The sequence below is a fragment of the Bubalus bubalis genome, chromosome 3 (assembly GCF_019923935.1).
Source record: "Bubalus bubalis isolate 160015118507 breed Murrah chromosome 3, NDDB_SH_1, whole genome shotgun sequence".
NCBI lineage: Eukaryota > Metazoa > Chordata > Mammalia > Artiodactyla > Bovidae > Bubalus > Bubalus bubalis.
Window position 1 is genome coordinate 55061389 of NC_059159.1, and position 27717 is coordinate 55089105.

At 53.4% G+C, this 27717-nt stretch overlaps 1 protein-coding gene across 2 annotated transcripts in view; it reads right to left on the reverse strand.

Moving 5' to 3' along the window:
- Positions 1–8337: 8337 nt before the first annotated feature.
- AKAP1 (A-kinase anchoring protein 1) overlaps positions 8338–27717 on the reverse strand; it is a 32980-nt gene continuing 13600 nt past the window's right edge. Inside the window, exons 2-11 of one of the 2 annotated variants that reach the window (XM_025281259.2) lie at positions 19165–20740; positions 16813–16946; positions 14963–15089; positions 14314–14441; positions 12853–12937; positions 11245–11395; positions 10799–10866; positions 9990–10063; positions 9729–9791; positions 8338–9415 (exon numbers count right to left, since the gene is read on the reverse strand). In XM_025281259.2, coding sequence (XP_025137044.2) covers positions 9341–9415; positions 9729–9791; positions 9990–10063; positions 10799–10866; positions 11245–11395; positions 12853–12937; positions 14314–14441; positions 14963–15089; positions 16813–16946; positions 19165–20716 — 2457 coding nt within the window. In that variant the 5' untranslated portion in view covers positions 20717–20740 and the 3' untranslated portion in view covers positions 8338–9340. Of the gene's footprint in view, positions 9416–9728; positions 9792–9989; positions 10064–10798; positions 10867–11244; positions 11396–12629; positions 12808–12852; positions 12938–14313; positions 14442–14962; positions 15090–16812; positions 16947–19164; positions 20741–27717 lie in introns of both variants that reach the window. The other variant, XM_025281258.2, reaches the window with a different exon arrangement.

The window sequence follows — 27717 nt, forward strand, 5'->3', positions numbered from 1 at the left end:
AGTATTTTATTCTTTCCGTTGCAATGGTGAATGGAATTGTTTCCTTAATTTCTCTTTCTGTTTTCTCATTATTAAATATATATATATATTTAATATTAAATATATATAAAATAAATGCCCAGGCTGTTGAGATCAATTAAATCTGCATCTCTGGGGACTGCCCTGGTGGTCCAGTGGTTGAGAATCCACCTTGCAATGCAGGGGATGAGGGTTCGATCCCTGGTCAAGGAACAAAGTTCTAATATGTTGCAGAGCAACTAAACCCACAAGCCACAACCGCAGAGTCTCCATGCGCCCGGTGGAAAAATTCTGCGTGACGCAGCTAAGACCCAGCGCAACCAAATAAATAATTTTTAAAAATCTGCATCTCTGAGAATGGGTCCCAGGCATATGTGGTTTTTGAGGCGATTCCAAATACACAGCCAAGGTCGGACATGACTGACAACCCCTGGATCAGTGTTTCTCAGATCCTGCTGTACACACAAATCGCCAGGAGTCTTATTAAGAGGAAGACGTGGGTCAGTGGGGGGCCTGAGCGTCCACTCAGGTGCTGCCAGTGCACTGGGCGGTGGCCCACTCTTTGCTGCCTGCTCCACCCCAGGCTCTGGCCTGCTCACCTGCTCAGGAACAAGACCTCCAGCAGGGGGCTGCGGACCAGACACCCTCCCAAGGAACCTGAGGCTCTGGAATTCTCAACAAAGGAACTTCTGGTTGAAAGAGGCAGGACATACTGACTTTCAAATGTTTACAGCCAGGGGCGGTCAGCCAACTTTCTATAAAGGACTGGGTTTGGGGGCTTTGCGGGGTGGCCTCTATCCAAGGTGCTCAACTGCGTGGCTGCAGCAGAAACGCAGCCCTGGACAGTATACACACAGCTGCTGCTCTGTGCAGCCAACACCGTTACAGACTCAGGCCTTGCCCTGTGACCATGGTCTGCATCGCCCTATCGCTCACATTGGAGAAGGCAATGGCACCCACTCCAGTACTCTTGCCTGGAAAGTCCCATGGACGGAGGAGCCTGGGGGGCTGCAGTCCATGGGGTCGCGAAGAGTCGGACATGACTGAGCGACTTCACTTTCACTTTTCACTTTCATGCATTGGAGAAGGAAATGGCAAGCCACTCCAGTGTTCTTGCCTGGAGAATCCCAGGGACGGGGGAGCCTAGTGGGCTGCCATCAATGGGGTCGCACAGAGTCGGACACGACTGAGGCGACTTAGCAGCAGCAGCAGCATCGCTCACATGTGCTGAGCAGGAACAGGGGAACCTCATAACAGTCCCCCGAAGAGGAGACGTGTGTCTGGGGGACAGGAAAGGAGGTGGCTGTGCCCTCTTCTCTTCGTTTTCCTTTGGAATCATGTATTGTGTTATTTTCATCACCTATTAAAGACCAAAAAACAGACAAGACTTGCACATAGGACCTACTTGCAGACTGCCTACTGTGAGGCCTCCTCTGCCCTCACTTTTACCAGCTCTGTTCCTAGTGCCAGGGAGCCAGACCCGCAGGCCAACTCCGTCTCAGCAGCACGCCCCGCTTCTCCCCCACCACCCGCTGCCAACCTCCCTCGGCCTCCCCTTCCTTCAGCGGAGCCCGGTGGAGGCCGCCTCCTGCTACTGCTGCTAAGTCACTTCAGTCATGTCCGACTCTGTGTGACACCATAGACGGCAGCCCACCAGGCTCCCCCATCCCTGGAATTCTCCAGGCAAGAACGCTGGAGTGGGTTGCCATTTCCTTCTCCAATGCATGAAAGTGAAAAGTGAAAGTGAAGTTGCTCAGTCATGTCCGACTCCTAGCGACATGGACTGCAGCCCACCAGGCCCCTCCGTCCATGGGATTCTCCAGGCAAGAACACTGGAGTGGGTTGCCATTTCCTTCTCCAATGCAGGGAAGTGAAAAGTGAAAGTGAAGTAGCTCAGTCGTGTCCGACCCTCAGCGACCCCATGGATTGCAGCCCTCCAGGCTCCTCCGTCCATGGGATTTTCCACGCCTCCTGCTGAGGACAGGCAAGTTGGCTTCATAAAGGGAAGCTGAGGCACCACATGCAGAGAAAAGCTCAGCCTGGAGTCCGGAAGGCCTGGGTTCCAGTCCAGCTCTGCTGATTCTCAGCCCCCGGTGCCCACCTCACCAGCAGTTGCCAGGATCCCATAGGAAGTGCGGGAGGGCGGCTCCACGGTGAAGCACCAGCTGTGCAGACTCGCCAAGCCCGCCTCCCCAGGTAGAGATGCCTCCAAAGGGCAAGAATGTGCCCCATCTTTGCAGTCTCCTGGCAGGATACTTGGGCTTATGTGGCAGCTCAGCTGGTAAAGAATCTGCCTGCAACTCAAGAGACCCCGGTTCAATGCCTGGGTCAGGAAGATCCCTTGGAGAAGGGATAGGCTACCCACTCCAGTATTCTTGGGTTTCCCTTGTGATTCAGCAGGTAAAGAATCTGCCTACAATGCGGGAGACGTGGCTTCAATCCCTGGGGTGAGAAGATCCTGTGGAGGAAGGCATAGCAACCCACTCCTGTATTCTTGCCTGGAGAATCCCCAAGGGCAGAGTAGCCTGGAAGGCTCACAAAGAGTCAGACACAACTGACAGACTAAGCACAGCACAGCAGGATGCTTGGCATACAGCAGGCGCTCAATGGAGAGAAGAGACCAGTGGGAGCAGGCAGAGCTTTTGTCCATCACTGAGCCAGGGGCTGGGAGACCAGACAGCCACCCCAGGTCGAGATAGGAGGGGCCGTCTGTCCCCACCCTGTTAGCTGGGCCTATTGCAAGCGACAAACACCCAAGATCTCTCCTAGATAATGTGCTTTGTAAAAATACAAAATAAGTTAGCCCCCTAAGAGGAATCGCCAGGACGGCCCTTAGAGATCAGTGTAAAGTCAAACCTAGCAGACACCTCTGTACGCACCTAATTCACTCTTTCACAGACAGGGTTTGGGGAGTTAGGAACTTGCCCCCAAGGCCACGGCCAGAGCTATGCCCTCAGAGAAAAGTCTGGGGCCAGAACGACACCATTGATAAGCCACACGTAGCCCCCAGACCTCACGACTCACGACAGACCCGCTTGGGATACCCCACACCCCCTCTGCGGGTGACTGCAGCTCCGTTCCTCACCATCTCCCTGTGGGCACCCGGGCACGCAGGCTAGTCTCCACCCGGAACTCAGCGGATGCTGGGCCAGCGGGGCACATGCTGCCTCCTGAAACCTCAGCCTTGGGACCGAGGGCACCTCGACCCGCCCTTCGCTAACGGCGCCTGGTGTCAGAATGTGTGATCCTACTGCGCGGAGGGGGAGGGAGGGCAGTTTTTTTGGCAGGCGTCTGCTCCAGTAGAGACACCAAGGCTGACCTCAGGACAAAAAGACAGGTTCCGATGACCAACGATTCATACGTGTTTTGAGAACACAGAAAAGTCAGAAGAAATACAACAAACAGAAGTGAATCAAAAGCAGTCCCCTGGTGGCCCAGTGGATAAGAACCCATCTGCCAATGCAGGGCACACGGGTTCCACGCCTGGTTTGGGAGGATCCCACAGGCCTGGGGCCAGCACCTGTGCTGCAACTGCTGAGGCCCGCGCACCCTGGAGCCTGGGCACCGCAAAGAAGGCGAGCCCCACTCTGCAACTAGAGAGCCCACTCACCACAGCGAGGAGCCAGCCCAACCCAAAATAACGTTAAAAGTGAATCAAAATAACTCAGGAACAGGTATATAAGAAATAGTGTTCTGCCTGTTTTCCTCTGAGTTTGATTATTTCTGATCCTACATTTAGGTCTTTAATCCATTTTCTCTTTGTGTGTGGTGTTAGGAAGTGTTCTAATTTCAGTCTTTTAGAGGTAGCTGTCCAGTTTTCCCAGCACCACTTAATGAAGAGACTATCTTTGCCCCACCGAATACTCTTGCCTCCTTTGTCAATGCTAAGGTGCCCATGTGTGTGTACCAGTGGGGTGGATGAACCTACAGCCTATTATACAGAGTGAAGTCAGAAAGTGAAAAACAAATGTTGTGTATTAACCCATACATATGCAATCTAGAAAGATGGTACTGATGAACCTACATACAGGCTGCAATGGGGGGAAGGGTAAAATAGAGGGTGGGATGAGCGGAGCCTAGAAACACACACCCTAACGTGTAAGCCAGCCAGCCAGCGGGAACTTGCTGTGACTCGGAACCCAAACGGGCTGAGACAACCTAGACGGGTGAGAGGGAGGCTCAAGAGCGAGGGGACGTATGCACACTCATGGCTGATTCGTGTTGGCGTGGATCAGAACACAATATTGAAATCATCCTTCAACTGATAACAAATTTTTCATTTTGGGTAATAAAATTAAAAAAAAAAGAAATAGATGAGCAATAAAGCTCCTAACAGTGAGTTGGGCAAAAATCGTTGACAACATGACTGAAGTTCAATGTCACCATTAAAACATTCTTGAGATAGAGGCATATGTGAGAAGTTTATAATTCTGAACTGTATTCTAGATATTTCAACACAATTCAGGGGACACAGAACCTGTGTGTGTATGTGTGTGTGTGTGTGTGTACACATACTTGTAGGAAGGGCAGAAATCTGACATTCTGCTGAGTTTCTTCTTGTTCAGGGAGAAAAGTGGGTAACTTAAAACTCACTGATAACACAGAATCAAGATGTTGAATACTTGTTAAATGTTGTTAATTAATACTTAATAACATTAATAACTTAATGTTGTTAATTAATACTTGTTGAATGTTGTTAAATTTACTACAGGGAAAATTTTTGACCAAGCAAATAATGATGAAAGCAAAAAAAAAAAAAAAAGAGCCAATCAGAAAGCAACAGGAAAATGAACTAAACACCAAATAATATTACAACAAGTGATCACAATGAACAAGTGAAATTCACCTACTGACTTTCCAGATTTCACCAAAAAGTTGTCAAGGAGACAGGAAAACATGATGCCAATACATACAAAATCCTTTAATGTACTTCTCTTAGAAATGGATAGTACAGGCAAAAAAGAAAAAAATTGGGGGAGGGGGTGGAGGGAGACAGCAAAAAAGGAAAACAGATTTAATTTACAAGCTGAATTTAATAGATCACATAAAATTTTATACCAAACCAACAATAATGCATTATTTTCAGGTGTGGCAGAACATTTTCCACAATCCCCTTCCCCCCGCAAAAAAATCATTCTAGAGTTTACCTGGAGAAATAAATGCACCAAAGAACCCAGAATTTTCTGAGTAAGAATATACCCACGAGGCTGTCAGTACCGGAGCGATGGTGAGAAGGCAACAGTCCAGTCCTGAGCTGCCCAGACCAGCAGCCTCCAGCCCCCGTGACTGTGGAGCACCTGAGCTGCCGTGACTGCAAATACACAGATGGGATTCCAAAGACTTAATATAAAAACACCCAAATATCTCAGTATTTCTAACACCCATTACATGTTGAAATAGATTAAATGAACCATTATTCATTTCATCTGCTCTTTCCTTCTTATTGAGACTCCTAGAAAATTTCAAACTATACACGTGTCTCACACTCCATGTCGCTGGACAGAGCTGGTCTAGAAACGGGTCTGGGTTTTCAATGTTCTGTCCACATTCTTTGACGCCCACGGAGACTGTTTTCCTTTTAGATCAGATTTAAAATGCTTCCTGTCTGGCCTAGGTGCCATGAGTTTCTCCTGGGTTTGTTGACATAAATTTTAATGTTTCTAAGAGGTGAAATGATGGCTCTCTCCCATCTGTGTTTTCCCAATTCTCAGTTCTGAAACTCTCCTAAGAGGCTGGTCAGTGAGACACTGAGGTGTCTGGGGACACAGGAGGGGAAACGATCATTCTCACACTGCCACAGAGGAGCTGTGGTCGAGAATCTGGCTTTCAGCCTCACATCCGCTCCACCTGCAAACCGCCGTCCCCACCGTCTATCTCTGGGGTCAGCCCTGGCTCACCCCAGAGGTGGTCATGAGGACCAAGTGATGTTTAGCCGCAAAGTCATGTCCAGCTTCTTTGAGACCCCATGGACTGTAGCCCACCAGGCTCCTCTGTCCGTGGGATTCTCTAGGTAAGAACACTGGAGTGGGTTGCCATTTTCTCCTCCAGGGAATCTTTCCATGACAGAGATGGAACCTGTGTCTCCTGCATTGGCAGGCAGATTCTTTACCACTGAGCCTTTTGAGGACCAAGGATTACTGTAAAGCAGCACAGCACCTGACAGTAAGTTCTCCACAACTCCCGCTCAACCTTGATCTTAACCCCGGAACAGACATCGACACCCTTCTAGGTCCTTTCTCCCGCAGCAGTGCCCCAAGGACCTGAGAGGGGCTACAGCCCACACAAGCACCTGCAGTGAGAACAGGCTGGCTCTCGGGCTCCTGTGCTCAGCCATCCACTCTCCCTCACACCCGGGGGAGATCATCCCTGCCCTCTCCAGCCCCAGCTTCTCCAATTTAAGAGTTCAAGCTTACACTTAAGCTGTTGCTGCTAAGTCGCTTCAGTCGTGTCCAACTCTGTGCGACCCCATAGACGGCAGCCCACCAGGCTCCCCCGGGTAATTCCAAGAACACACCAACAAGCAGAGGGACGCCATCTGGCCTGGCAGAATAAGGACCTCCACGAACCTGGAAATCCACTCCTCAGTAAAAGCAACACAAGTACCAGCAAAATGGTCAAAATGAACTTTTTCGGAACTCTGGAAATTAATCCAAGGCCCACGGCAACCTAAATAGCATCTATCCAAAGCGTACAGGCTCCTCAGTAACTTCTTACGTTTTCTCCAATACCCCAGCCCTGAGAGCTAAGCCCTGAGACACCAAGCACAACATCCCTGCCATGAGCCTGGGCCCTTGGTCCTGACCCCATCACTTGTCAGCCCAAGAGCCTTCCCAGAGGAAGCCTGTCTTGACCAGACCGCTCTGGTTTGGCCTTCACTCTGTCACCTCCCCTGCCCTCCGCCCTGCACAGAATCATGGGTTCTGGCCGTCAAAAGCCCTCCACTGCTTCCCAAGAGAGAAGCCACGCCTGCACCCCCGGCGGTGACAGCCCTCTTCAGACTAGCCTAAAGGTTGCCACACACCACTTCCCGTTCCAGTGATGCAAGCTGTAAAGAAAAATCTTAGCCCCGCGTATAACCCAACTTGACCAAAGTCACAACCCACTTATGGCTGGGACTGAGGGCTGTTGGCAGTTAAGACCACACAAGAGCTCGCTGAGGGCCAAGCTCCATTCCAGCAGGGATATTTCCATTTCATTGCCTTATGAGGCTGATACCAAACAGTGGCAGATTTTTTCTTGGGCTCCAAAATCACTGTGGATGGTGACTGCAGCCATGAAACTAAAAGACACTTGCTCCTTGGAAGAAAAGCTACAACAAACCTAGATAGCGAATTCAACAGCATAGACATCACTTTGCCGACAAATGTGCATATCGTCAAAGCTATGATTTTCCCAGTAGTGTGCAGACACGAGTTGGACCATAAAGAAGGCTGAGCGCCAAAGAATTGCTGCTTTGGAACTGTGGTGCTGGAGAAGACTCTTGAGAGTCCTTTGGACTGCAAGGAGATCGAACCTGTCCATCCTAAAGGAGATCAACCCTGAATATTCATTGGAAGGACTGATGCTGAAGCTCCAATACCTTGGCCACCTGATGCAAAAAGCCAACTCATGGGAAAGACCCTGATGCTGGGAAAGATTGAGGGCAGGAGGAGAAAGGGCCAACAGAGGATGAGATGGTTGGATGGCATCACCAACTCAATGGACAAGAGTTAGAACAAACTCCAGGAGAGAGTGAAACAGGGAAGCCTGGTGTGCTGCAGTCCATGGGGTCAGAGTCGGACATGACTGAGCCACTGAACATCCACCACCACCATTATCTGATCATGGAAACTGAAGCCTGTATTTTACCCACTTGGTACCCAAAGCCAGGGAGAGAGACTGCAGCTCTGGGGAGAATGCCTTCTGTGCCCTGGGGCTCTATTAGCACTCCAGGGACCCTGGAGGGGTGGGCAGGCCCAGAGGCCACAGCTCAAGGCCCGGAGCCTATGTTCGAGAGGAGAGGCCTTTTGATCAAGACTTGGTTCTGCTCTTAAATCACTTCGCAGATTTATTAAGAGTGCACAAAGAATTTGGGCAACCAGTGCTTGCTCCTCAAGCCTGGCTGTCTGAGAACATCACAGGAAGAAGCCAGGGGAAGGCTGGCAGCCACCTTGTGGAGCAAAGGGGAGGAAAAGACCAGATGGAAATTTCTGGCTAAACTGTCTTCAGAGAGCCATGAGTCTCCTAGTTTAAGTGGCGCCCTAGAGCCCGCCACACTCACAACCACCCCACGACTCCCCAGCTGTGTTCACCACGGGAAAAAACAGAAGCTACAGTGTACACAATTTGAGATTTATATGTTTGTATGTTTAAGTTACTTAAATTGCACAATGCTGCATGAAATCAGTCTAAAAAAGAATCAACACACGCCACTGCAAGGTAATCCAATGAGGTTTTTTTTTTGCTTGTTTGTTTTTTAAACAAATTTGTACAGAAAAAAAAAAAATCCCCGGGTCACACCCTATACCATACGCTCACCCTGTCCGGTTATGCAGGAAGCGATGGGAGCTGGGACAGGCAGTGTCATAGATGACACGGGATATGGAAAAACCTTGAGTTCCCTTTGTTCTCCAGTGTATCTTGTACAAAATAATTACATTTTTTTTAAACATATTTACAGAGTTTGCACAAATAGAAAATGGTTACAAATTACAACCAGGCTTGGCAAGATAAGTTCCCCCCCTCCTCTATCACTGACTGAGGCCGGAGGTACGATTGCTCTGTATTTACAGATGCATTAAAAAGTCTGTCTTCTTAAGAGACCTAGATGGAGTTCATAAAAAATGGTTAAACAATCATAAATTCATTTGTAAGCTATACAAGCGATTGACGCCCATCAGTCAGTTCATGTCTTGCTCCCTGAAGAAAGACCCGAAGGTAAAAGAATCCCTTCCCCAAAAGCAACAACACATCCCTTGGCCTGTCTGCTTACAGGGGTTTGGGTTTGGGAGGAAATATAGAGGCAGGAAGAAGGGAGGAAGGGAATGGGGGGAAGGGCAGGACAACCGAGCTGAGGCAGTTTTCCTTTCATTGTTTTTGTTTGTTTTATAAACAGCTTGGAACCAGGTTAAGCCTACTGGCTTGATACACGCCATCTGATGGCTTTGAAAAGAACCCACAATTCCCTCATCTCAGAGACGGAAACAGCTCAACATGACTACAGTACGGAACGAAAGGAGTCTCTGGAGACAAGTGTTTGTAATTCTGCTGTAAAGTCTTTGCCTTGAGTGCCAAGCCCAATTTCAACAGTGCAAAACAGACTCCAGAGGCGGTGTGGAGCGGGTCAGAGGCTTGAGTAGCAGCTGTCCACCCACTGAGCGAGTCCTCGCTCCACCAGCGACCGGTTTATCAACACCACCTAGGAGAGAAAGGTGCTGGAGCGCGGCCACGGCACCAGGCCCACCTTCCGGGTCCCCCTCAGCCAAGAGCCCACCAGCGGCGACCAGCGGGCGAGCGGGCTGCCCACCTCTAGTACCAGGGGACGGAGGGGAACCCCAAGGCACAGGGCCAAGAGAGCCCAGGGACGTCCTGCCACGGGCCGCCACAGCTCCGCGGGGATCGTCAGCTGCACCTCCAGCCGCCACCCCCTAGATGACCGCGGCATCCCCACCCCAACTGCGGCCACCAAGAGCGTCTCTGGGCGTGACGGGGGAGAGGAGGCCAGAACTTACTTCATCTCCAACCACGCTCCACAGTTGAATCAGAGGAAGGCCGGTTGGGCTGTAACTCGTCACCTGAGAGAAAAACCCCCATAGTGTTAATAAGCTACCCCAGGCCCCTCTCCTTCAAGATTGCTGGTCGACCCAGGGCGTGGGCCATGGGAAGGCAGGCGCTGTAGGTCCGCTCCCAAGAAGCCGGGAGAGCTCAGAGAGGCTGGAGGCGCCAGGCGGGGGCTCCCGAGACAGACCCACCAGCCCGCCCGCACCACACACCTGAGCCAGCAGCGCTGTGTTCCCCGTCATCTCGCTCATAGCCGCGTCCGCCTCGGGGGAGAAGTGGTCATCGTCTGAGGAGAGGGAAAAGCAGCGTTCGACTCGGAGGCCGACACTCGTCACACAGCTCGCAGGTGTTCTCCAAGCAGACGTCACGCGCTGCCACGGAGCAGGACCTCCTGGGACAGAGCCCAGGCCTCCCTGGGTACACTCGGGGTGCCTGCTGCATGCCACCTCCGGGGGACAGAGGGGCTCAGGGACAGACACTGCCTCCAGTGGAAGTATCGCTGCCACCGACACTGATGGGGGCTGAATGGACTGTTATCTCACGGACTCAGGAACACATGTTACACGTGAGAACACGTGAGACACGGGTCAGTGGCTGACGGTCAGCCCGCTCCCACAGCGATGCAGGTGCGACTCAGACCAGGCAGGTGGCCACACAGTCCACTCTGCGCAGCGACTCCCGAACAAGGACACGCCCAGGGTGAGAGGCAGGGAGGACGGGAGCACAGGGCTAAGGTCTGGGAGCATCTAGGGACGGAGCAGTGTCTCTGCAGGAAGCCACTCAAAGCCAGAGGCCCGGGTGGAGACCAGGGCAGTGGGCCTGAAAGCGGGGGTCCAGGGACCAGCACCACGAGAGAACTTGTTAGAAACGCAAGTTCTCGGGCCTCCACCCAGACCAGTCCATTGGAAACAGAGTGGCCGCAACCTGTGCTGCTTAAGCCTGGAAGCTGAGAACAAGGGTCTCACAGAGAAGACCCCCTCTCAACACTTGCTGCGCCCCGGCCCGCAGCCCCACCTGTTACCTGACAGGGGCATCACGCTGTCCAGAAGCACCTCCGCTCCCTGGAACGGCAGGGTCACAAAGTCAGACCTGAAAGACAAGCAAGGCCCGAGCTGAACCCGGACGCCACACTGCCTCACGCCAGGCTGACACTCCCCTCCCGCTCAGTGCCGTGACCCCGAAACCCAGTGAAGCCACACAGAGGCGCACGCGACAGGCACAGGCCACTGCTGCCGCTCGCCTGCGCAGGCCCGGCCCTGGCGGCGCTGCTTCCATCGAGCACCCAAGGGACGCCGCCTCCCTGGGCCCAGCGACACCTGGACTTCTTCCACCGGACCGGCCTCTCTGCTGAGGCAAGGACGGGATTCGTTTGCTTCATCCTCTCCCAAACAGAGTGGGCAGCAGCAGGAAGAACCCACCCTCGTCCCAGGCGCCCGCTCGGCAGACATCGTGGCCGACTCGACTCACCGGATCTGCCGCAGCACGTCTACCTTCACCCTCTTGTAGCCACCGTAGTCGACGTAGCGAATCTCGACCTCGTTGGTGTCCTCGTAGGCGGCCACCACCTGGGCTCGCCACCAGGCCCCGTCCACGCCAGGGGCAGCGCAGATGACTGTTACTGCAGGCAGACGAGAGCGTGTGCCCAGAGCCGGCGCAGGGCGGGCGGCCACAGGCCATCCTGGGCCCAGCACGGACCAAGGGCAAGGCCTGCCAGCCGTGCATCTCTGCTGCCCCCAACGCCCCCCAGACCAGAAAGTACCCACCCGCACCTCTTTCTCTGAGACGTTCTCTGAGGCCAAAAATAGACACAGATTACCTGATATAAGCCAGGTAAATTCCAGAATTCATGGAATGGACCAGCACCTGCCTTATACTCTGAAGGGAATGTCTCAGAAAGAACCCAGAGCCTCAAGTGCAGCAGATCTCTGGTTGGCTGCCAGGGCCTGCTCTGGCCCACCGCAGACCAGACCGAGGGCTCCCAAGCCGGAAGCCCACTTCTGGCCTTTGCTTCAGGACGGTGCTGAGAGCAGGAATGCTCGGGGCAGTCAACCAGGCCAGAGCGCAAGTGCCCCTGAGCGCCACCAACCCCAGCCTGGGGCAGCAAGGGCGGGGGCTGTGACATGGCTGGCCACACTGTGTCCTGACCCTGAAGGGCAGGCCCCAGTACAGTCCAGTCACCTCCTGGCCTCCAGTTCTGTCTTCACTTCTGGGTTGAAGCAACATCAGAGAACCTGACAATATTCCTCCAAAAGGAAAAGCTTAATATAAAATGCCCCCCAAATTTCAAGTTTTCCTTATGTCTTAACGCCCACTGGGGGCTTCAGGTTAGGAGTCAAGCTAGGTTAGAGACATTAGATCTCTGCTAATGAGGGTGATCAAGGTAACAGAGCTCCGGGGTAGGGGCCACCTGGGCAAGTCACTGACTTCAGAGTCTTCGTTTTCTCACCCGCTGACTGGAGATGCCCCAACCCACCGTCACCAGACTCTGCGACGGTCTATGGGAGTGGCGTCTGCAGCAGGTACTGTGCATGTCTGACACACACAGTAGCCACCCCAGCCCTCAACAGGCGAGCAGCAGAGCTGAGATCTGAACCCTCGCGCCAACTCTGTATTCTGACCCCTTCTTTCCGTCAGCCTATGGAAACACCAGTTTGAGCTAGCTAGGAAATGGAGCCCAGCGCTCCCCAAGCCAACACCAAGAACTCAGGGATGCTATTCCCATGAAGAGCCCCAGAACAGCCTCCTGCTGGTTAAAACCATGGGCAGAACAAGAGAAGACCCCCCCCCAAAACTTCTCCCCGAGCCTCGCCAGAGCGCAGGCGCCCCTCTCTGGCCCCGAGGGCAGCGCTTACTCTCCACCGGGGTGGGCAAGGTGGGGATGCCAGGCTGAGAGTAGCAGAGGTACATCTGCTGGTCCAGGCTGCGCAGCGCGTGGAAGGTGGGGTGTGTGTGCTGCTGCACGAACAGGTGCCCGGCATTGACCTGGTTGACCACGATCACCTCCACGGTGACGCCGTCCGGGAGCATGAGCTGCAGACAGGGGAGGGGCAGTGCGTTCAGCGACCCTTCACACACCTGGGGTAAACTCTGAGGCCCCAGGGCAAGACTCCACATCGACACATCTTCGAAAAAGGCACAGCAAACCAAAGCGACATGGCTCCTAGACAGCAGAGGTGCAAGGAAAATTCTCTTAAGCCGTTCAAAGTGTTTGGCTCCCCTGTGGCCCTGGCCCTGCAATGCCCCAAGTAACCACGAGAGGTGGCCTCAGTTCAGCTGGGCAAGGAGGCCCCCAGGCGTCCGCGGTGGATGGAGCGTCTGGCTGCCCACGGGGCTGGGCACAGCTTCTGCCCAGTCCACCTCTTCTCCAGACTCTGTAAGACCCAGGGAAGGCAAACAGGAATGGGGTGGCCACTGAGAAAAACAGTAAGAGATGGTCAAGCCTGAGGGCCGCTCTGCCAGCTCCTTGGAACGGCAGCTGACTCCAGGAGCTCCAGCGTGACCGTTGGCATCCCTCCAAGCTAAGGCAACACCGAGGCACTGTGGACACAGAAGGGCATCCACGCCACCTCCAGCCAGGCCACAGAAAGAGCTTCGGGCGAGAGCTCCGCGCCGACCCCCGGCCCTGCAGGCTGACAGCCATGGCTCCAGCCACTCAGAGCCCAAGGAGAGGAGGCCTCACCAACCGCCCAACTACTTGAAAAAGAGAGAGTGGGTTTGGGCCAAGCCTCACGGGAAACCCCGATGATTCAGAAGTGAAGCGTGGAGTGGGGGTCAGCCCACTCCCGGATATCCACAAGAAAGGAAGGGACACCCACCCTTCCCCCGAAGCACAAGGGTACCGGGAGGGAGGAGACACAGGATGAAAAGGCCAGCGTCCTGAACGTTCTCCTGGAGTGCACACCCAGCCTACGTGTGACACACAGTGCTCTCAGCCTCCAGAAACCTACAGTTCTGCTCCCAGTGAGACGAGGCTCACAGGGCTGGAGGCACACAGCAGCAAGGGGTGACAGGCCCCAGAGACCCCACAGCCCCAGCACACAGGCCCCAAAACACCAGCTCCTCTGCTAGGGCTCCCAGGGGTGGAGGTGGAGCAGGGGTTCTTTCCCTTTATGACACAGGTACCCTCGTGAGGATTTAAGGGGAAGGGCCTCCTTCACCAGGGCCACCGCTGGACCCGACTCCACCGGGGGGGTCCCCGAACCAGGTCTCAGGGTGATCAGGACAAGGCACAGCTCGAAGGCGTCCCGAGCCAGCCTGCACACGGCCAGTCAGGAGGGAGTAGTCCTTTCCAGGCAACTGCCTGGAGAACAGACTGCCCAGGTGGCAGAGGCGGGGACAGCGGTCCTTCCAAGCAGGGACTGAGAGGCTTCCGGCTTCCTATAGCACCCTGGTCCCCAGCCCAACCCAGAGAACTAAAAGCAGAGCTGGCCGCCGGCCGGAGGTGAGGGGGCAGGCCTCAGTGTGCCCCGGGCCTTCCTTGCCCACGGCCTTGGGAGCTTCCATCTGGGGCCGGCCGGGAGGAAGGGGCATGCTCACCCAGGAAGTCATTGGAAGAGAAGGCAGTGCCAGCGAAGGCAGCGGGGGAGCGTAAATGTTGGTGAGGTTCAGTTCTTTGAACTTCTTGCCAATCAAGTTCAGCGCCTTGTCCACATGATGCTGAGAGCCTGAATGTGGGGCCAGACCACAGTCACAGGGCTCAGACAGAGAGCAAAACGGAATTCAGGCCCGCCCCGCCCCGCACTGACTTTCCCCCGAGTTCAGGTGCACCTTTAAGGTGCCAAAATGCCAAGCCTCGCCTTAGGGTTAAGCGCATCTAAAGCTGGAAGCCTGTCGCCCTTTCACACTTGGCCTCTATTGGTTATGCCTGCACTAATGCAACGGGAGCTTAGCCGACGGGGAGGCCCGGCCTTTGTCCACCATCAGTCCAGGACCCCTGGCCAGTCCCCGAGTGCCCACCCCTTTCCCGCCAGAAGATCTAGGGGACCCCGAGTCTCCTTCAAGTACCGCAAGTGAAGATGAGGCTAAAGGGAAGACTTGCCCACTCCCTTCACAAGGGGTGAGCAGCAGGGCTTTCTATTCAGAGACTTAGATTCCAAAAGGGAGCAAGTGGGACTCAAATGCTTCAAGTCACTTACGTTCCAGGTAAGAAAACTGTCATAAAACCCAGGCAGCGGCTGCCACTGACCTTCGATGTGGCAGACCTGGATGTTCTGGGTGTAAGGCAGGGTGGAGATGTAGATCTTGGCACCAGATGTCTGCTTGAGAAAACTCACGTAGCGTCCCTGCTTGCCAATCAGCCGACCAACCAGGTGCTTTGGGGGAGAGAGAGAGGTGAGAGGGTTAACAAGAAGCCAAGCTCGAGCATCCCCAAGACCCATCTCTGCTTCACACCAGGTCAGGCTCACACGTATTCTCGGCACTCACTCACCAGGCATGGTTCTGAGTGCAAAACAAACAGCATCTGTTTATCACCATTTTACAGTTGATGGAACAAACCCAGAGAGGTTAAGCTAATTTGGCCAGGCTCACACAGCTACTGGCTTCCCTGATAGCTCAGCTGGTAAAGAATCTACCTGCAAAGTGGGAGCCCTGGGTTCGATCCCTGGGTTAGAAGATCCCCAGGAGAAGGGAAAGGCTACCCATTCCAGTATTCTGGCCTGGAGAATCGCATGGACTGTATAATCCATGGAGATACAGTCCATGGGGTTGCAGAGAGTCGGACTCAACTGAGCGCCTTTCCCTTGCACACAGCTACTCAGCAGCTGCACCAGGCAATAGCTCCAGGACGCGGCAGTTTCCATTTCCTCCCCAACAACGGGGCTCACATTCAGAGGCTGCAAAGGCAGCATTTTCTCCTCCTAGACACTGGGATGTTTCTAAGCACAAGGTTGGATTTTTGAGTCCTCTACCTCTCCAAGTCTGCTCAGGTCCAAAGAATGGCCTCAGTTTGAAAACAAAGGTCTAAGAAAGAACCCTTGGGCTGCCAACTCCAGAGCACACATCCCCTGTGGGCAAGAGAAGCCAAACTCAGCCCAATATAAGACAAACCCTGAAGCAATCCCCAATGACCCCACCCGGCGGAGCTGCTAGGGACAGTCACCCTGCACCCAAAGCTGCCTGGGTGTGCCCTATGCAACCACTGAAGGAGAGAAAAGAGGGCAGCTCTGCCTTCAGGGTCACTGGGGTAAAGACATAACAAGGGAGCCAGCCATGTGGGTCAGAGCGGCCCACCTGACCTCGAGGTCACACCAGGCCAAGTCTCCACCTCGGCAGGAGGCTAAGCGCCCAGAAGAATGCAGTTGGCCAATTATTTCTGAACCCCTGAGACAAACGTCAAGATCAAGTTAATAAGATGTAAGTTAGAAAAGCAAGAAGCTAGAATCACTTACGCACCCTGGAGTTGGGGGACTGGTGAAGTAAACTGACATTCACACAGTGAATCATGCAGTTAAAACTCCATTTTCAAAGAATAACACAGGAAAATTAAGTTGTTAAATATTTAAAAGCATTAATTAAAGCAACATAATCTTAGTTTTGTTTAAAAACCACAGGGTGCAAGATGAGAAGGAAATAAAAGTCTTCCTAGTCACTCTCGGGGGTAGGAATAAGCTGATTTTTATTTTCTTCCTACACTGCTATATTCCTCAAGCTCTCTAAAATATGGATTTATGCTGTGCTCAATTATAAAATACAGTCTGCATTGGAGAGCGTGAGGAAAGCGTGCTGAGGGGACTCCTGGCCAGCCCCTGTCCTCAGCCTCGCTTTGCTAGCATCTCCAAACTGATCTGAGCCCTGCACGCCAAGAAGAGCCCTGAGGAAGGGAGGAGCCGGGGAGTGTGAGAACGCCACCCCCAAGGGCAGCTGGAGGGACTCCGTGCTGCCGGAGCTCTCCAGACTCCAGGCAAAGCGGAGCATTCCCATCCCTTCAGCCTCCAGCTCCCAGGGGGCTTCTCCTGGTTTAGGTCCCCACCTTGGCCCCCTCTCCCAAGCCCGCTGACCCGGGACCTGGGGTCTCTTAGCACTCGCAGCCCTTACCTTTGGCACCTCGATCTCCCAGATGATCAGGTCGACCTTCTTGGGATTGGAGCCTGCCTGGGCATTCTGGAAACCATCAGGCTTCCTGAGGCCACAGCAGCTGTCCACCGAGTCCATGCTGTTCCCGTCTGAACCTGCAGGGGAGGAAGCAGCACGCACAGACACGGGCCCAGAGCAGTTAATAACGTACAACTTCCAAACTGGCACTCCCAGGAGGCCCCCGCCCCACGCCCCCTCCTCAGGCTTGGCAGGTGACTGTCAACTCGCAGTCTAGAAGGCTCAGAACAGCCCCAATGAAAGGCGGACTGGGGGTGTAGACACACCTAATTTTAGCCTGTCACTTACAGCCCCACTTGCTGAACTGGCAGCCGCGCCCAGCACAGCTGCTGGAGCAGAGACAAGTGGTGAACTGGGAAGAAACTGATGTTGGCTCAGCAAGGGGAGTCCATGGGGCGGGGGAGGGGACAGGCCAGCCGGTCCCCAAGGTCTTGGCGGCCTGCGCCTGGTGTAGGTCTCAGTGGAGCCCAACTGGTCACAGCTGGTCTACACACAACCAAGCGGCCCCTCCGATGAAGGGTCCCTGGGCCCCAAGGCCCCAGGCCGGGGCACTCACGCAGGGGCCTTCAGCCAATCAGAACTACAGAGTCCCCACTTGCCCTTATCCCGGTCAGGGCCGGGAAGAGTGGGCAACGGGAGGAGGCCCCTCCCTCTGCTGAGGCCTGACTCGCACACCGCTGAAGGCTCTCAGCGCTCCCAATGGGTCTTCAGTCCCAAGAGGACACCCCCATTCAGGGTCTGCCAAGGGGCCCACAGCCCAGACACAGGGGTCAGACGGCTTCAGAAAGTGGCTCTGGCTGAAATATGGAAGATTCGACTGCCAGAAATAGATCACTCCTGAGAGGCTACTAACTAGGTTATTTTCCACATGGTTTCTCTAAGCCCTGGACATAATCCCCTACCGAGCGATCCCAGCCCTGCCTAGACAGAGGAGGCAGGCACTCCTCCCAGCTACGACGAGGTGCCTCCCTCGACACTAGGGGCTTCATGCTGGGAAAAGCACCCTTCTGGAGAGAAGTCTGCTTAGCCAACCTGGCCGATGCGGGCTCGGCTCGTACCCGGCCCCCAGCTGCTGCCCGACCAAGCAGGATGGGCCTCCACCCTGATGACGCTTAGAGGGGGCTCAGACCACACCGCAACTCCACCAGCCCCCACCTGCTGTGCCCAAGACTCATCCCAGCAGCCGCCACTGCCAAACTGGGGTCCGCATGACGAGGCTGAGGGGCTCCTCTACTTCCAGAAGACTTCCGTCCATTTTAAGATGTTTTAAAATAACTTTAAAAAAGTAATTTAACATCCCTGAAGTCGGGTGCGTCTTCTGGCCTCTGACTTTTCTACACTGGTGACTGGCAGCACTTTTTTTTCTATCACAGGTACACACAAAACAGCAGCGTCTTAGTCACTAACAGCATCTTACAGGTGACAACACGGGGTGCCACAAGATGCTGCTGAGAGCAGTAACGTTCCCCAGAAGAGCCCTGACCTTCCTGGGGCTGAAATGACAGGGAACATCTCCAGGACAAGCAGGCTGCAGACCCGCAGAGGAATCCGCAGCCTCTTTCCGTGAGATAAGTGCAAATACCCCAGGGAAGCTGCAAAACCAGGGTCAGGAGCTGCTGACCTGTAAGTGAGCGGTCTGAACTGTCTACGCTGGGGTCAGCACTCGAAAAACCCATTGGACACTTCATTACCAAAGTGCCCCTTTCCCGGGGGTGGAACTGCAGCTGCACAGAAAGGAAATGGCTGAGGTTCTCTGCGAAGGAACAGGTGACAGCAACGGGCAGGAGGCGCGAGCCTCCCGCAAGGATTCGAGGCTGTGGCCATTCTCTGGGCACTTACCCCGAAAGAGCTTCTGGAGAAGGAAAGCAGGTGAAGACATGGGAACAAGCACATTATTAAAAGGAAATAAACCATTGAAAAAGCTCACCCATTCTTGGTACTCAAGCGGATTAAAGCTAAAGGGGCCTCTCCGTCTTTACAAAAGCTATTAGGAAGTTAGTGTGTACACTTAAGTTACTGGGTGAACCCAACTTTGAGCTGGTTCCTTCAGAAGGGCTGAGGAGGGTCCCCGGCTGCAGAACCAAGTTACAGCTCCCATGGCTTTGGGGTTCAGGGCAGCGTTCACTTCTCAGTTGCCCCCCAGCTCTCTCCTGTACCCCGATTTCTGCAAGCCGCTGGGACACAGTGTAGAAGAGCATCGTGACTACAGAAGCAGCAGAGGCAGGCCAGCCACCTTTCCCAGCTGAATGAGGGGAGACACCCCGCTCCTTTCGGGGACACCCCAGGCCCGCCTACCTCCCGAATGGTCTGCTTCCACGTCCACGGTCCATCCGTCCTCAGTCCCCAAGTCTGACAGCTCCCCCTTCAGCACCCCATTGCTGACGGGCACAGTACTTTCGGGCAGCAGTGGGGTGTCGGCCTCGCCCCTGGGGCTGGGGGCGGTCTCCGGACAACAGTCTTCAAGCCCCGAGGTGCTGGCGGAATCTGAGCACTGCCCAGAGGCCGCCCCACAGGGGACAGCCTGGCCGCAGTCAGACACGCAGGGGACACGGGTGGCCTCTTCCCCAGGGCCGCTTGCCTCGTCCAGCAACTCGCGGAGGGGGGCAGCCGGCAGAGGGCAGGGGGCCAGGGAGATGTGGTGTGCAGAGTTCTTTGGCTTCCTGTCCTTGGTGGGGCTGGACAGAGGACTGCTCAGGCAGCTCACGTAGGTCTTTGGCGCTGGCAGGTCCCCTTCTGGAGGCTCTGCGGAGGGGAGGGCTGTGTCCCCCAGACCCCCTGCCGCCTCCACCGCAGCCAGGGTAGGCTCCGAGGCCTCCAGGCCCAGAGGGGTTTTCTGGCTGGCGGGGGCACAGCTCTCCTTCTTCAGCCCTTGGGGCTGGGTGGCTGAGGCCTGATACACCCGGCCCGCGATCCTGCCCATGGTGGTGGCCAGCACCTCCTCGGTGGCCTCCAGGATCACTTTGGAGATGATCTGGAAGGCAGCCTGCTCGATCTTCTCGCTTCTGTCCCAGGTCTCCTCGCTTCTGTCCCAGGTCTCCTCCCCGCCTTGCTCCTGGGGAAAGGCTCCATCCCAGGCTTGGCCCGCCAGGCCCCGCGGCGCCAGCGTCTCCTCGGGCGCCGCCTCCACCACGGCCTCGTCCAGCGGGCGGCCCGGGCCCTTCTCTCCCGCTCCGGCCGCCCGGCCGCTCTGTAACTCTAACTCGGGGGCTGGCTCCCAGGCTGCCGGCCCTTCCTCCAGCACGTTCTCTCCCAGCACCGCGTCCCCCGTGCCTTCGGCGCCCCCTGTCTCCCGGGCCTTCTCTTCAGGGGCCGGCTTTTCCGCGGGGGCTGCAGGCTGACCCCGGCGGCCCCGTCCCTCCGGCCGGCCCAGCACGGCCTCTCGCTTACACACCTCGACTGCCTCGTGGGGGAACGGAAGGCCCTTGGGGGCTGGCAGGGGACACTCTAGAGGGACAACCTTGGCTTCATCGCCCGCGAGGGCGAGCTCCACCTCCTTGCGCGATCCCGGGCGGAGTCTCGTGTCTGCGGGGTTCGGAAGGCCGCCCGAGGACTCGGACCTCCGGCAGGCTGGGTGTGCCCGCAACAGGGCCGGCGGCTCCGGCGAGGGCCTGCCGCCACCGCACAGCTCCCTCTCAGGCGGCGGGCTGGCTGCTCCAGGCCGCGAGTCTTCCGCTGGGAGCGCCTCCTGGGCCGCAGGGCCGGCCCGCAGCGCCACCGCACCGGCCTCCGCTGCTCTGTCGTGGCTGTCGAGGGGCTCTTTCTTACGGGAGAAAAACCACCACCAGCCGAGGAGCGCCAGCACTCCAGGCAGGGCCAGGGGGAAGAGTGAACGGAACTGGATCGTCATCCTGGAGGCGTGGAGTAATTACACCTGCGGGAAGAGGAGAGCAAGGGGGAGCCGTGAGAGCCGGCGAGGGCTCCTGATGGCCCAGGAAGGCCAGCCGCGCCCCTGGCCCCTGGAAGGTGCAGCCCTCCCTCTGGGCACACGCCGGCCAGTGACCCACGCGGTGGGGTTGGGGAGGCGCGCACTGCCCCCGGCCTGCTGCCCGCTCATCCAGGCACACTCCCCTGAAACACACTGAGCCCACTCCCGAAACCAAGTCCTTTCCTGCGTCACTTCTTGATGCCCAATTCTCCCTAGGTTCACGGACAAGGGACTAGCTGTGTTTAGTGTTTTCATTCTCTAAACTCCCAGAACACTTCTATTCAGGTGATATTGCAGCACTTTTCAATACCCATGGAAATCCATGTGGACACGTCCCCTCAAAATCATCCCCCAAATCATCAGCCAAGGAAACAGTAGTTATGCCACAATTAAGTCAGAACAAAGGACAAGTGAGATTTTTCAAGGGATGGGGGGTGCCCCAAGGCAAGGGGCCAGCAACACACACAGGGCTGTGGAAATCGAGTGGTTTGAGAGTCAAGCTGTTCAGCGGGTTCAGTGAGGCTCTTGCACCCACTGCAGAAGCTGCGCTTTTTTCTGCAGTCAACAGAGAACCAGCTTTGGTTTGCAAGGAACACACACTCCCAAACTGTGCTGCTAGCTTATTACAGGAGCACGTCAAATGAAAGGAAGCTGAGTACCTGGTCCGTCAGATCCAGGCAAAGAGGAGTAAGAGCCCAGAAGAGGCAGTAGACAAGAGATGGAAACGGCTTTCTCCACCTGTGAGGCGGGCACACACTGTAAGGAATGGCTGGCTAAGGTCAGCTGAGACATACATGAAGTGCTGGTAAAGCAGGGTTAGCTCTCACGAGAGGCATGTGACAGACGTGTTCTAGAACACACACTTGCATGCACTGCCTCCCTACCAGCAAAATTTATTTTGTCTGCAAAAATGACAAGAATCCTTAAAACGAAAAATCCTCCACTGTTACGGTGAATTATTCCTTAATGTGGTTCGTGCTTTGTTGTGGATATAAGTGAATGCTTTAACAATTCTTTAACTGTTAAATTTGCACTAGTTTAATTTGGGCTTCCCCTGTGACTCAGCAGTTAAGAATCCACCTGAAAACCAGGAGATGTGGGTTCACAATCCTTGGGACAGGAAGATGGCCTAGAGAAGGAAATGGCAACGCACTCCAGTGTTCTTGCGTGGGAAATCCCAAGGACAAAGGAGCCTGGCGGGCTACAGTCCACGGGGTTACAAAGAGACAGACACAACTTAGTGACTAAACAACAACTAGTTGAATTTATTTACATCAGCGCACTCGGGAAATACCAGAGTGCACTCTTGTTTCCTAGGTGGTTTTAATGTTCAGCCAAGGCAAAAGAAAGTTCAACCACTGCAAAAACAGGCCTGGAAACTTTGCTTCTCGAAGCGTAGTCTATGGACCAGAAGCACTGAGCGTCACCTGAGAACCTGCTGCCCACCCCGGGGCCAATGAATCGCACACTGCCATTTAACAGGACCACCAAGGTTCCCCCAGCACATGGCAGCTGGGGAAGGGGTCCAGGAAAGAGTGTTCTGCTCCAAAGTGAAGGGGTTGGGGAGCAGTCATTTCCAGAAACTCCCTTGTTTGTAAAGAGAAACCTTCTTGCTAATATTCAAAGATGAAGCAATGGGACTGGAAAATACAAAAGCAAAGCTAAGCAATGGCCGGGGCTCAGAAGACTGTATTAATCCCTTCAGGCAGAAAGCTTCAAAGATGCTACCCTGGAGCTTCAGATTCAAACACAACCTCACTAGATGCTTTCCCTTGCATTGCTTAATCCTCAACTACCTGGTTTGTAATACCTATTACCATCCTAAAGGTTAAAATACCTCAAGGGGCTGAACTTGGGTCTCACTTCAGTTCGGTTCAGTCTCTCAGTCATGTCCGACTCTTTGCGACCCCATGAATCGCAGCACGCCAGGCCTCCCTGTCCATCACCAACTCCCAGAGTTCACTCAGACTCACGTCCATCGAGTCGGTGATGCCATCCAGCCATCTCATCCTCTGTCGTCCCCTTCTCCTCCTGCCCCCAATCCCTCCCAGCATCAGAGTCTTTTCCAATGAGTCAACTCTTCACATGAGGTGGCCAAAGTACTGGAGTTTCAGCTTTAGCATCATTTCTTCCAAAAAACACCCAGGGCTGATCTCCTTTAGAATGGACTGGTTGGATCTCCTTGCAGTCCAAGAGACTCTCAAGAGTTTTCTCCAACACCACAATTCAAAAGGATCAACTCTTCGGCGCTCAGCTTTCTTCACAGTCCAACTTTCACATCCATACATGACCACTGGAAAAACAATAGCCTTGACTCGATGGACCTTCACTGGCAAAGTAATGTCTCTGCTTTTCAATACGCTATCTAGGCTGGTCATAAGTTTCCCTCCAAGCGTCTTTTAATTTCATGGCTGCAGTCACCATCTGCAGTGATTTTGGAGCCCAGAAAAATAAAGTCTGACACTGTTTCCATTGTTTCCCCATCTATTTCCCATGAAGTGATGGGACCGGATGCCATGATCTTCGTTTTCTGAATGCTGGGCTTTAAGCCAACTTTTTCACTCTCCTCTTTCACTTTCATCAAGAGGCTTTTGAGTTCTTCTTCACTTCTAAGGGTGGTATCATCTGCATATCTGAGGTTATTGATATTTCTCCCGGCAATCTTGATTCTAGCTTGTGCTTCTTCCAGTCCAGCATTTCTCATGATGTACTCGGCACATAAGTTAAATAAGCAGGGTGACAATACACAGCCTTGACGTACTCCTTTTCCTATTTGGAACCAGTCTGTTGTTCCATGTCCAGTTCTAACTGTTGCTTCCTGACCTGCATACAGATTTCTCAAGAGGCAGATCAGGTGGTCTGGTATTCCCATCTCTTTCAGAATTTTCCACAGTTTATTGTGATCCACACAGTCAAAGGCTTTGGCATAGTCAATAAAGCAGAAATAGATGTTTTTCTGGAACTCTCCTGCTTTTTCCATGATCCAGCAGATGTTGGCAATTTGATCTCTGGTTCCTCTGCCTTTTCTAAAACCAGCTTGAACATCTGACAGAATGTGGTCCACTGGAGAAGGCAATGGCAAACTACTTCAGTATTCTTGCCTTGAGAACCCCATGAACAGTATGAAAAGGCAAAATGATAGGATACTGAAAGAGGAACTCCCCAAGTCAGTAGATGCCCAATATGCTACTAGAGATCAATGGAGAAATAACTCCAGAAAGAATGAAAGGATGGAGCCAAAGAAAAACAATACCCAGTTGTGGATGTGACTGGTGATAGAAGCAAAGTCTGATGCTGTAAAGAGCAATATTGCATAGGAACCTGGAATGTCAGGTCCATGAATCAAGGCAAATTGGAAGTGGTCAAACAGGAGATGGCAAGAGTGAACATCGACATTCTAGGAATCAGCAAACTAAAATGAATTTAACTCAGATGACCATTATATCTACTACTGCGGGCAGGAATTCCTTAGAAGAAATGGAGTAGCCATCATGGTCAACAAAAGAGTCCGAAATGCAGTACTTGGATGCAATCTCAAAAATGACAGAATGATCTCTGTTTGTTTCCAAGGCAAACCATTCAATATTACAGTAATCCAAGTCTATGCCCCAACCAGTAACACTGAAGAAGCTGAAGTTGAACGGTTCTATGAAGACCTACAAGATCTTTTGGAACTAACACCCAAAAAAGATGTCCTTTTCATTGTAGGAGACTGGAATGCAAAAGTAGGAAGTCAAGAAATACCTGGAGTAACAGGCAAACTTGGCCTTGGAATACGGAATGAAGCAGGGCAAAGGCTAATAGAGTTTTGCCAAGAGATCGCACTGGTCATAGCAAACACCCTCTTCCAACAACACAAGAGAAGATTCTACACATGGACATCACCAGATGGTCAACACTGAAATCAGATTGATTATATTCTTTGCAGCCAAAGATGGAGACGCTCTATACAATCAACAAAAACAAGACTGGGAGCTGACTGTGGCTCAGATCATGAGCTCCTTATTGCCAAATTCAGACTTAAATTGAAGAAAGTAGGGAAAACCACTAGACCATTCAGGTATAACCTAAATCAAGTCCCTTATGATTATACAGTGGAAGTGAGAAATAGATTTAAGGGACTAGATCTGATAGATAGAGTGCCTGATGAACTATGGACTGAGGTTCGTGACATTGTACAGGAGACAGGAATCAAAACCATCCCCATGGAAAAGAACCTGAGTCTACTCCACATTAAATCCAGAACCCAAGGGTGTGTGCAAACAAGGCATTGTACAGAGCAAGGAAAGAAGTTTGTACTTCTCTTAAAACTTAATGATCCTATCCTATGATGCCCAAATCCCACACCCAGAATCTTTCCTTTAAAAAAAAACACAGGCAGACGTCTATATGTATTAAGAATGTTCACTGGGAACTCAGGGTTGTTGGGGGGGAAGGGTGGGAGGAAGGGATAGTTACGGAGTTTGGGATCGACATATACACACTGCTCCACTTTAAACGGATAACCAACAAGGCCCTACTGTATAGCACATGGAATTCTGCTCAATGTTATATGGCAGCCTGGATGGGAGGGGCGTTTGGGAGAGAAAGGATACATGTATATGAATGGTGGAGACTCCTCACAGTTGTTCAACTGAAACTATTACACTGCTTGTTAATCATCTATACTCCAATATAAAATAAAAAGTTATAAAAAAGAACATTCACTGGGGTATCATTTGAAGCAAAACTCAGAGGAATGACTGCTAAATGTATTGCAGAACCTATGCATATACCAGTTTTGGAGAAGGAAGCTGATCTCATGTACTGACATGGGAAAACTGCCGTGATACAGAAAACAAAAGCTGTAGACCAGTGTGCATCTGTGATTACGTTCACATAATCTCAAGGAAAAACTGGGAAAGATCCGCATCAGGACTCTTGGTTGTGGAAGGGGAGAGGTTTGTACATCGATCTTGCAAATCTTCCCAGACCTGTCTATTTATTTATCCTTATCTGTAAATAGAGATAGTCTTCTTTCTTTCAGGAAGAGAATTTTAAATTTCTTAAACAGAGATTCTCCACCTTGGCTGCCTGTCGGTACCATTTGGGAACCTTTAAAACCCCAAGGTGGCACCCAGATCAATTAAATCAGAATCTCAGGCTGAGACTTGGGCGTCAGGTTTTGATTTCACCTGAAATCAACCCAGATGATTTCAAAGTGCAGTCAAGTTGGGGAATCACTGTTCCGTAACAACCTGCGCACACCCCAGAAAAGGTGAGATTAAGGAGAATTGCTTTGTGTTCAATGTCTTTCACATAAAAAATTTTAAATATGAAATTTGAGAAGGAAAACAGGTTGGGGGGAAGGGGGCACTCAGGATAAGGCAGTCCGTCCCTGGCCTGGTATCAGATCAAGTTCCACCCAAGAGATCACACGCAACAGGAAGTGGGGCTGGGGTATGGACCCAGGTTTTCTTCTCATCAGCAAATTCCTATTCTACTTCTTCATTAATTCAGCAATCCCAGAGTTTATAGCTGTGATTCCCATCGTATTCTAGCCATTCTCTACTCTCAGGTATGAGATTAAATGGAATGGGACGGAGAGGAAGAAAAAGAATCCTACATCTTAACAACCCAGAGTGGGCAGTCTCCTCACGTTACATACCAGGGGCCCAACTTTTACAGTCTTAAAAATCAGGGTGTAAGTGGGGAGCTGCTATCCAAGATACAAACTGCTTCTCAAAACAGCTGGGAGAACCCGCTCCCCACTCCCTTGGAACTAAGGCTGATGGCAGGGGTCTGTTCTCCCGCAGGCCCTGCCCCACTCCCGGATCAGATCTGTGCTACCATGAGGCAGAGGTCAGACACAGACCCCTGTCGAGCTTCGGTCCTGCACCCAGGACACGCACACCGCAACCTGCCCCCTGCCAGGCCTCCCCTGCCGCCTCCCCGTTCTGCTCCCTTCCTAGTGCAGACTGGGGCCACGACGCCTGCCACCTGCCCACCTCACCCTCCAGCCCAGCTCGGTCCGCACACACTGAGGCCCAACTCCCAGCAGGAGTCACCACCTATATAGCCTCACCCAGCCCAAAAGGCCACTCGGTTAATGACAGCTCAGGAAACACTTCCTACATTGCCAAGCCGGACAAATACCCAAAAGGGCCTCAGAGAAGGCGGGAAGCGCTGCTCCCGTGAGGCAACGTCACCTGCCCACAGGCCCCGGGCTGTCCCAGCGGAGCCCCAGCGCCACCACTCACCCGGGCCTCGCGCCGAGGAGCCACCGCTTACGTGTGAGCAGCAGCGCCTGGCCCTGCACTGCCCCGCCTCCTGCAGGAGCCGCTCCCGGCTCCCGAGTTCAGAGCGAGCGGATCCCCGGACGGGAGTGGGCGCAGAGCAGCAAGGGCACTGGGACCAGGGCCAGAAGCCCCTGGACCAGCAGCCACTCCACCCAAAGGCAGCGCGTTCAGGAGGCGAGTGGGTTTCACCAAGGGCACGGCGGCCTGGGAGCACCTCATAGGGAGCCCCACTTCCCACCAGTCAAGAACTGCCCCTCACTTCCTTGGCTCTTCAGTCTGGAAGGGCCCTACCTGAGCTAATGTCACTTGGATAGACTTGTGAATCAGTGAGGTGCCGATTTTCCCTGCTTCACAAGGTCTGACAGACCTGGACAGGTGGTGTAGGAAGCACCCGCCTCTCCTGAACACTGACCACAGACACACAGACACACACACAGACAGACACACACACACACACACACTCTGCAGCCTCCGGCGGCCCACTGCTACCTTCCTTCTCTGGGCACAGAATCACGAGTTGCTCTCTTGGCCCTGGTTCTGTGCATGTGTGACTTGTTGTTTTAACCTGAACCTTTGAAGATACAAGTGGCATTTAGCACTGTAGGTCTAGCAGCCTTCACACTCACTCGCTGGGAAGGCAGGTTC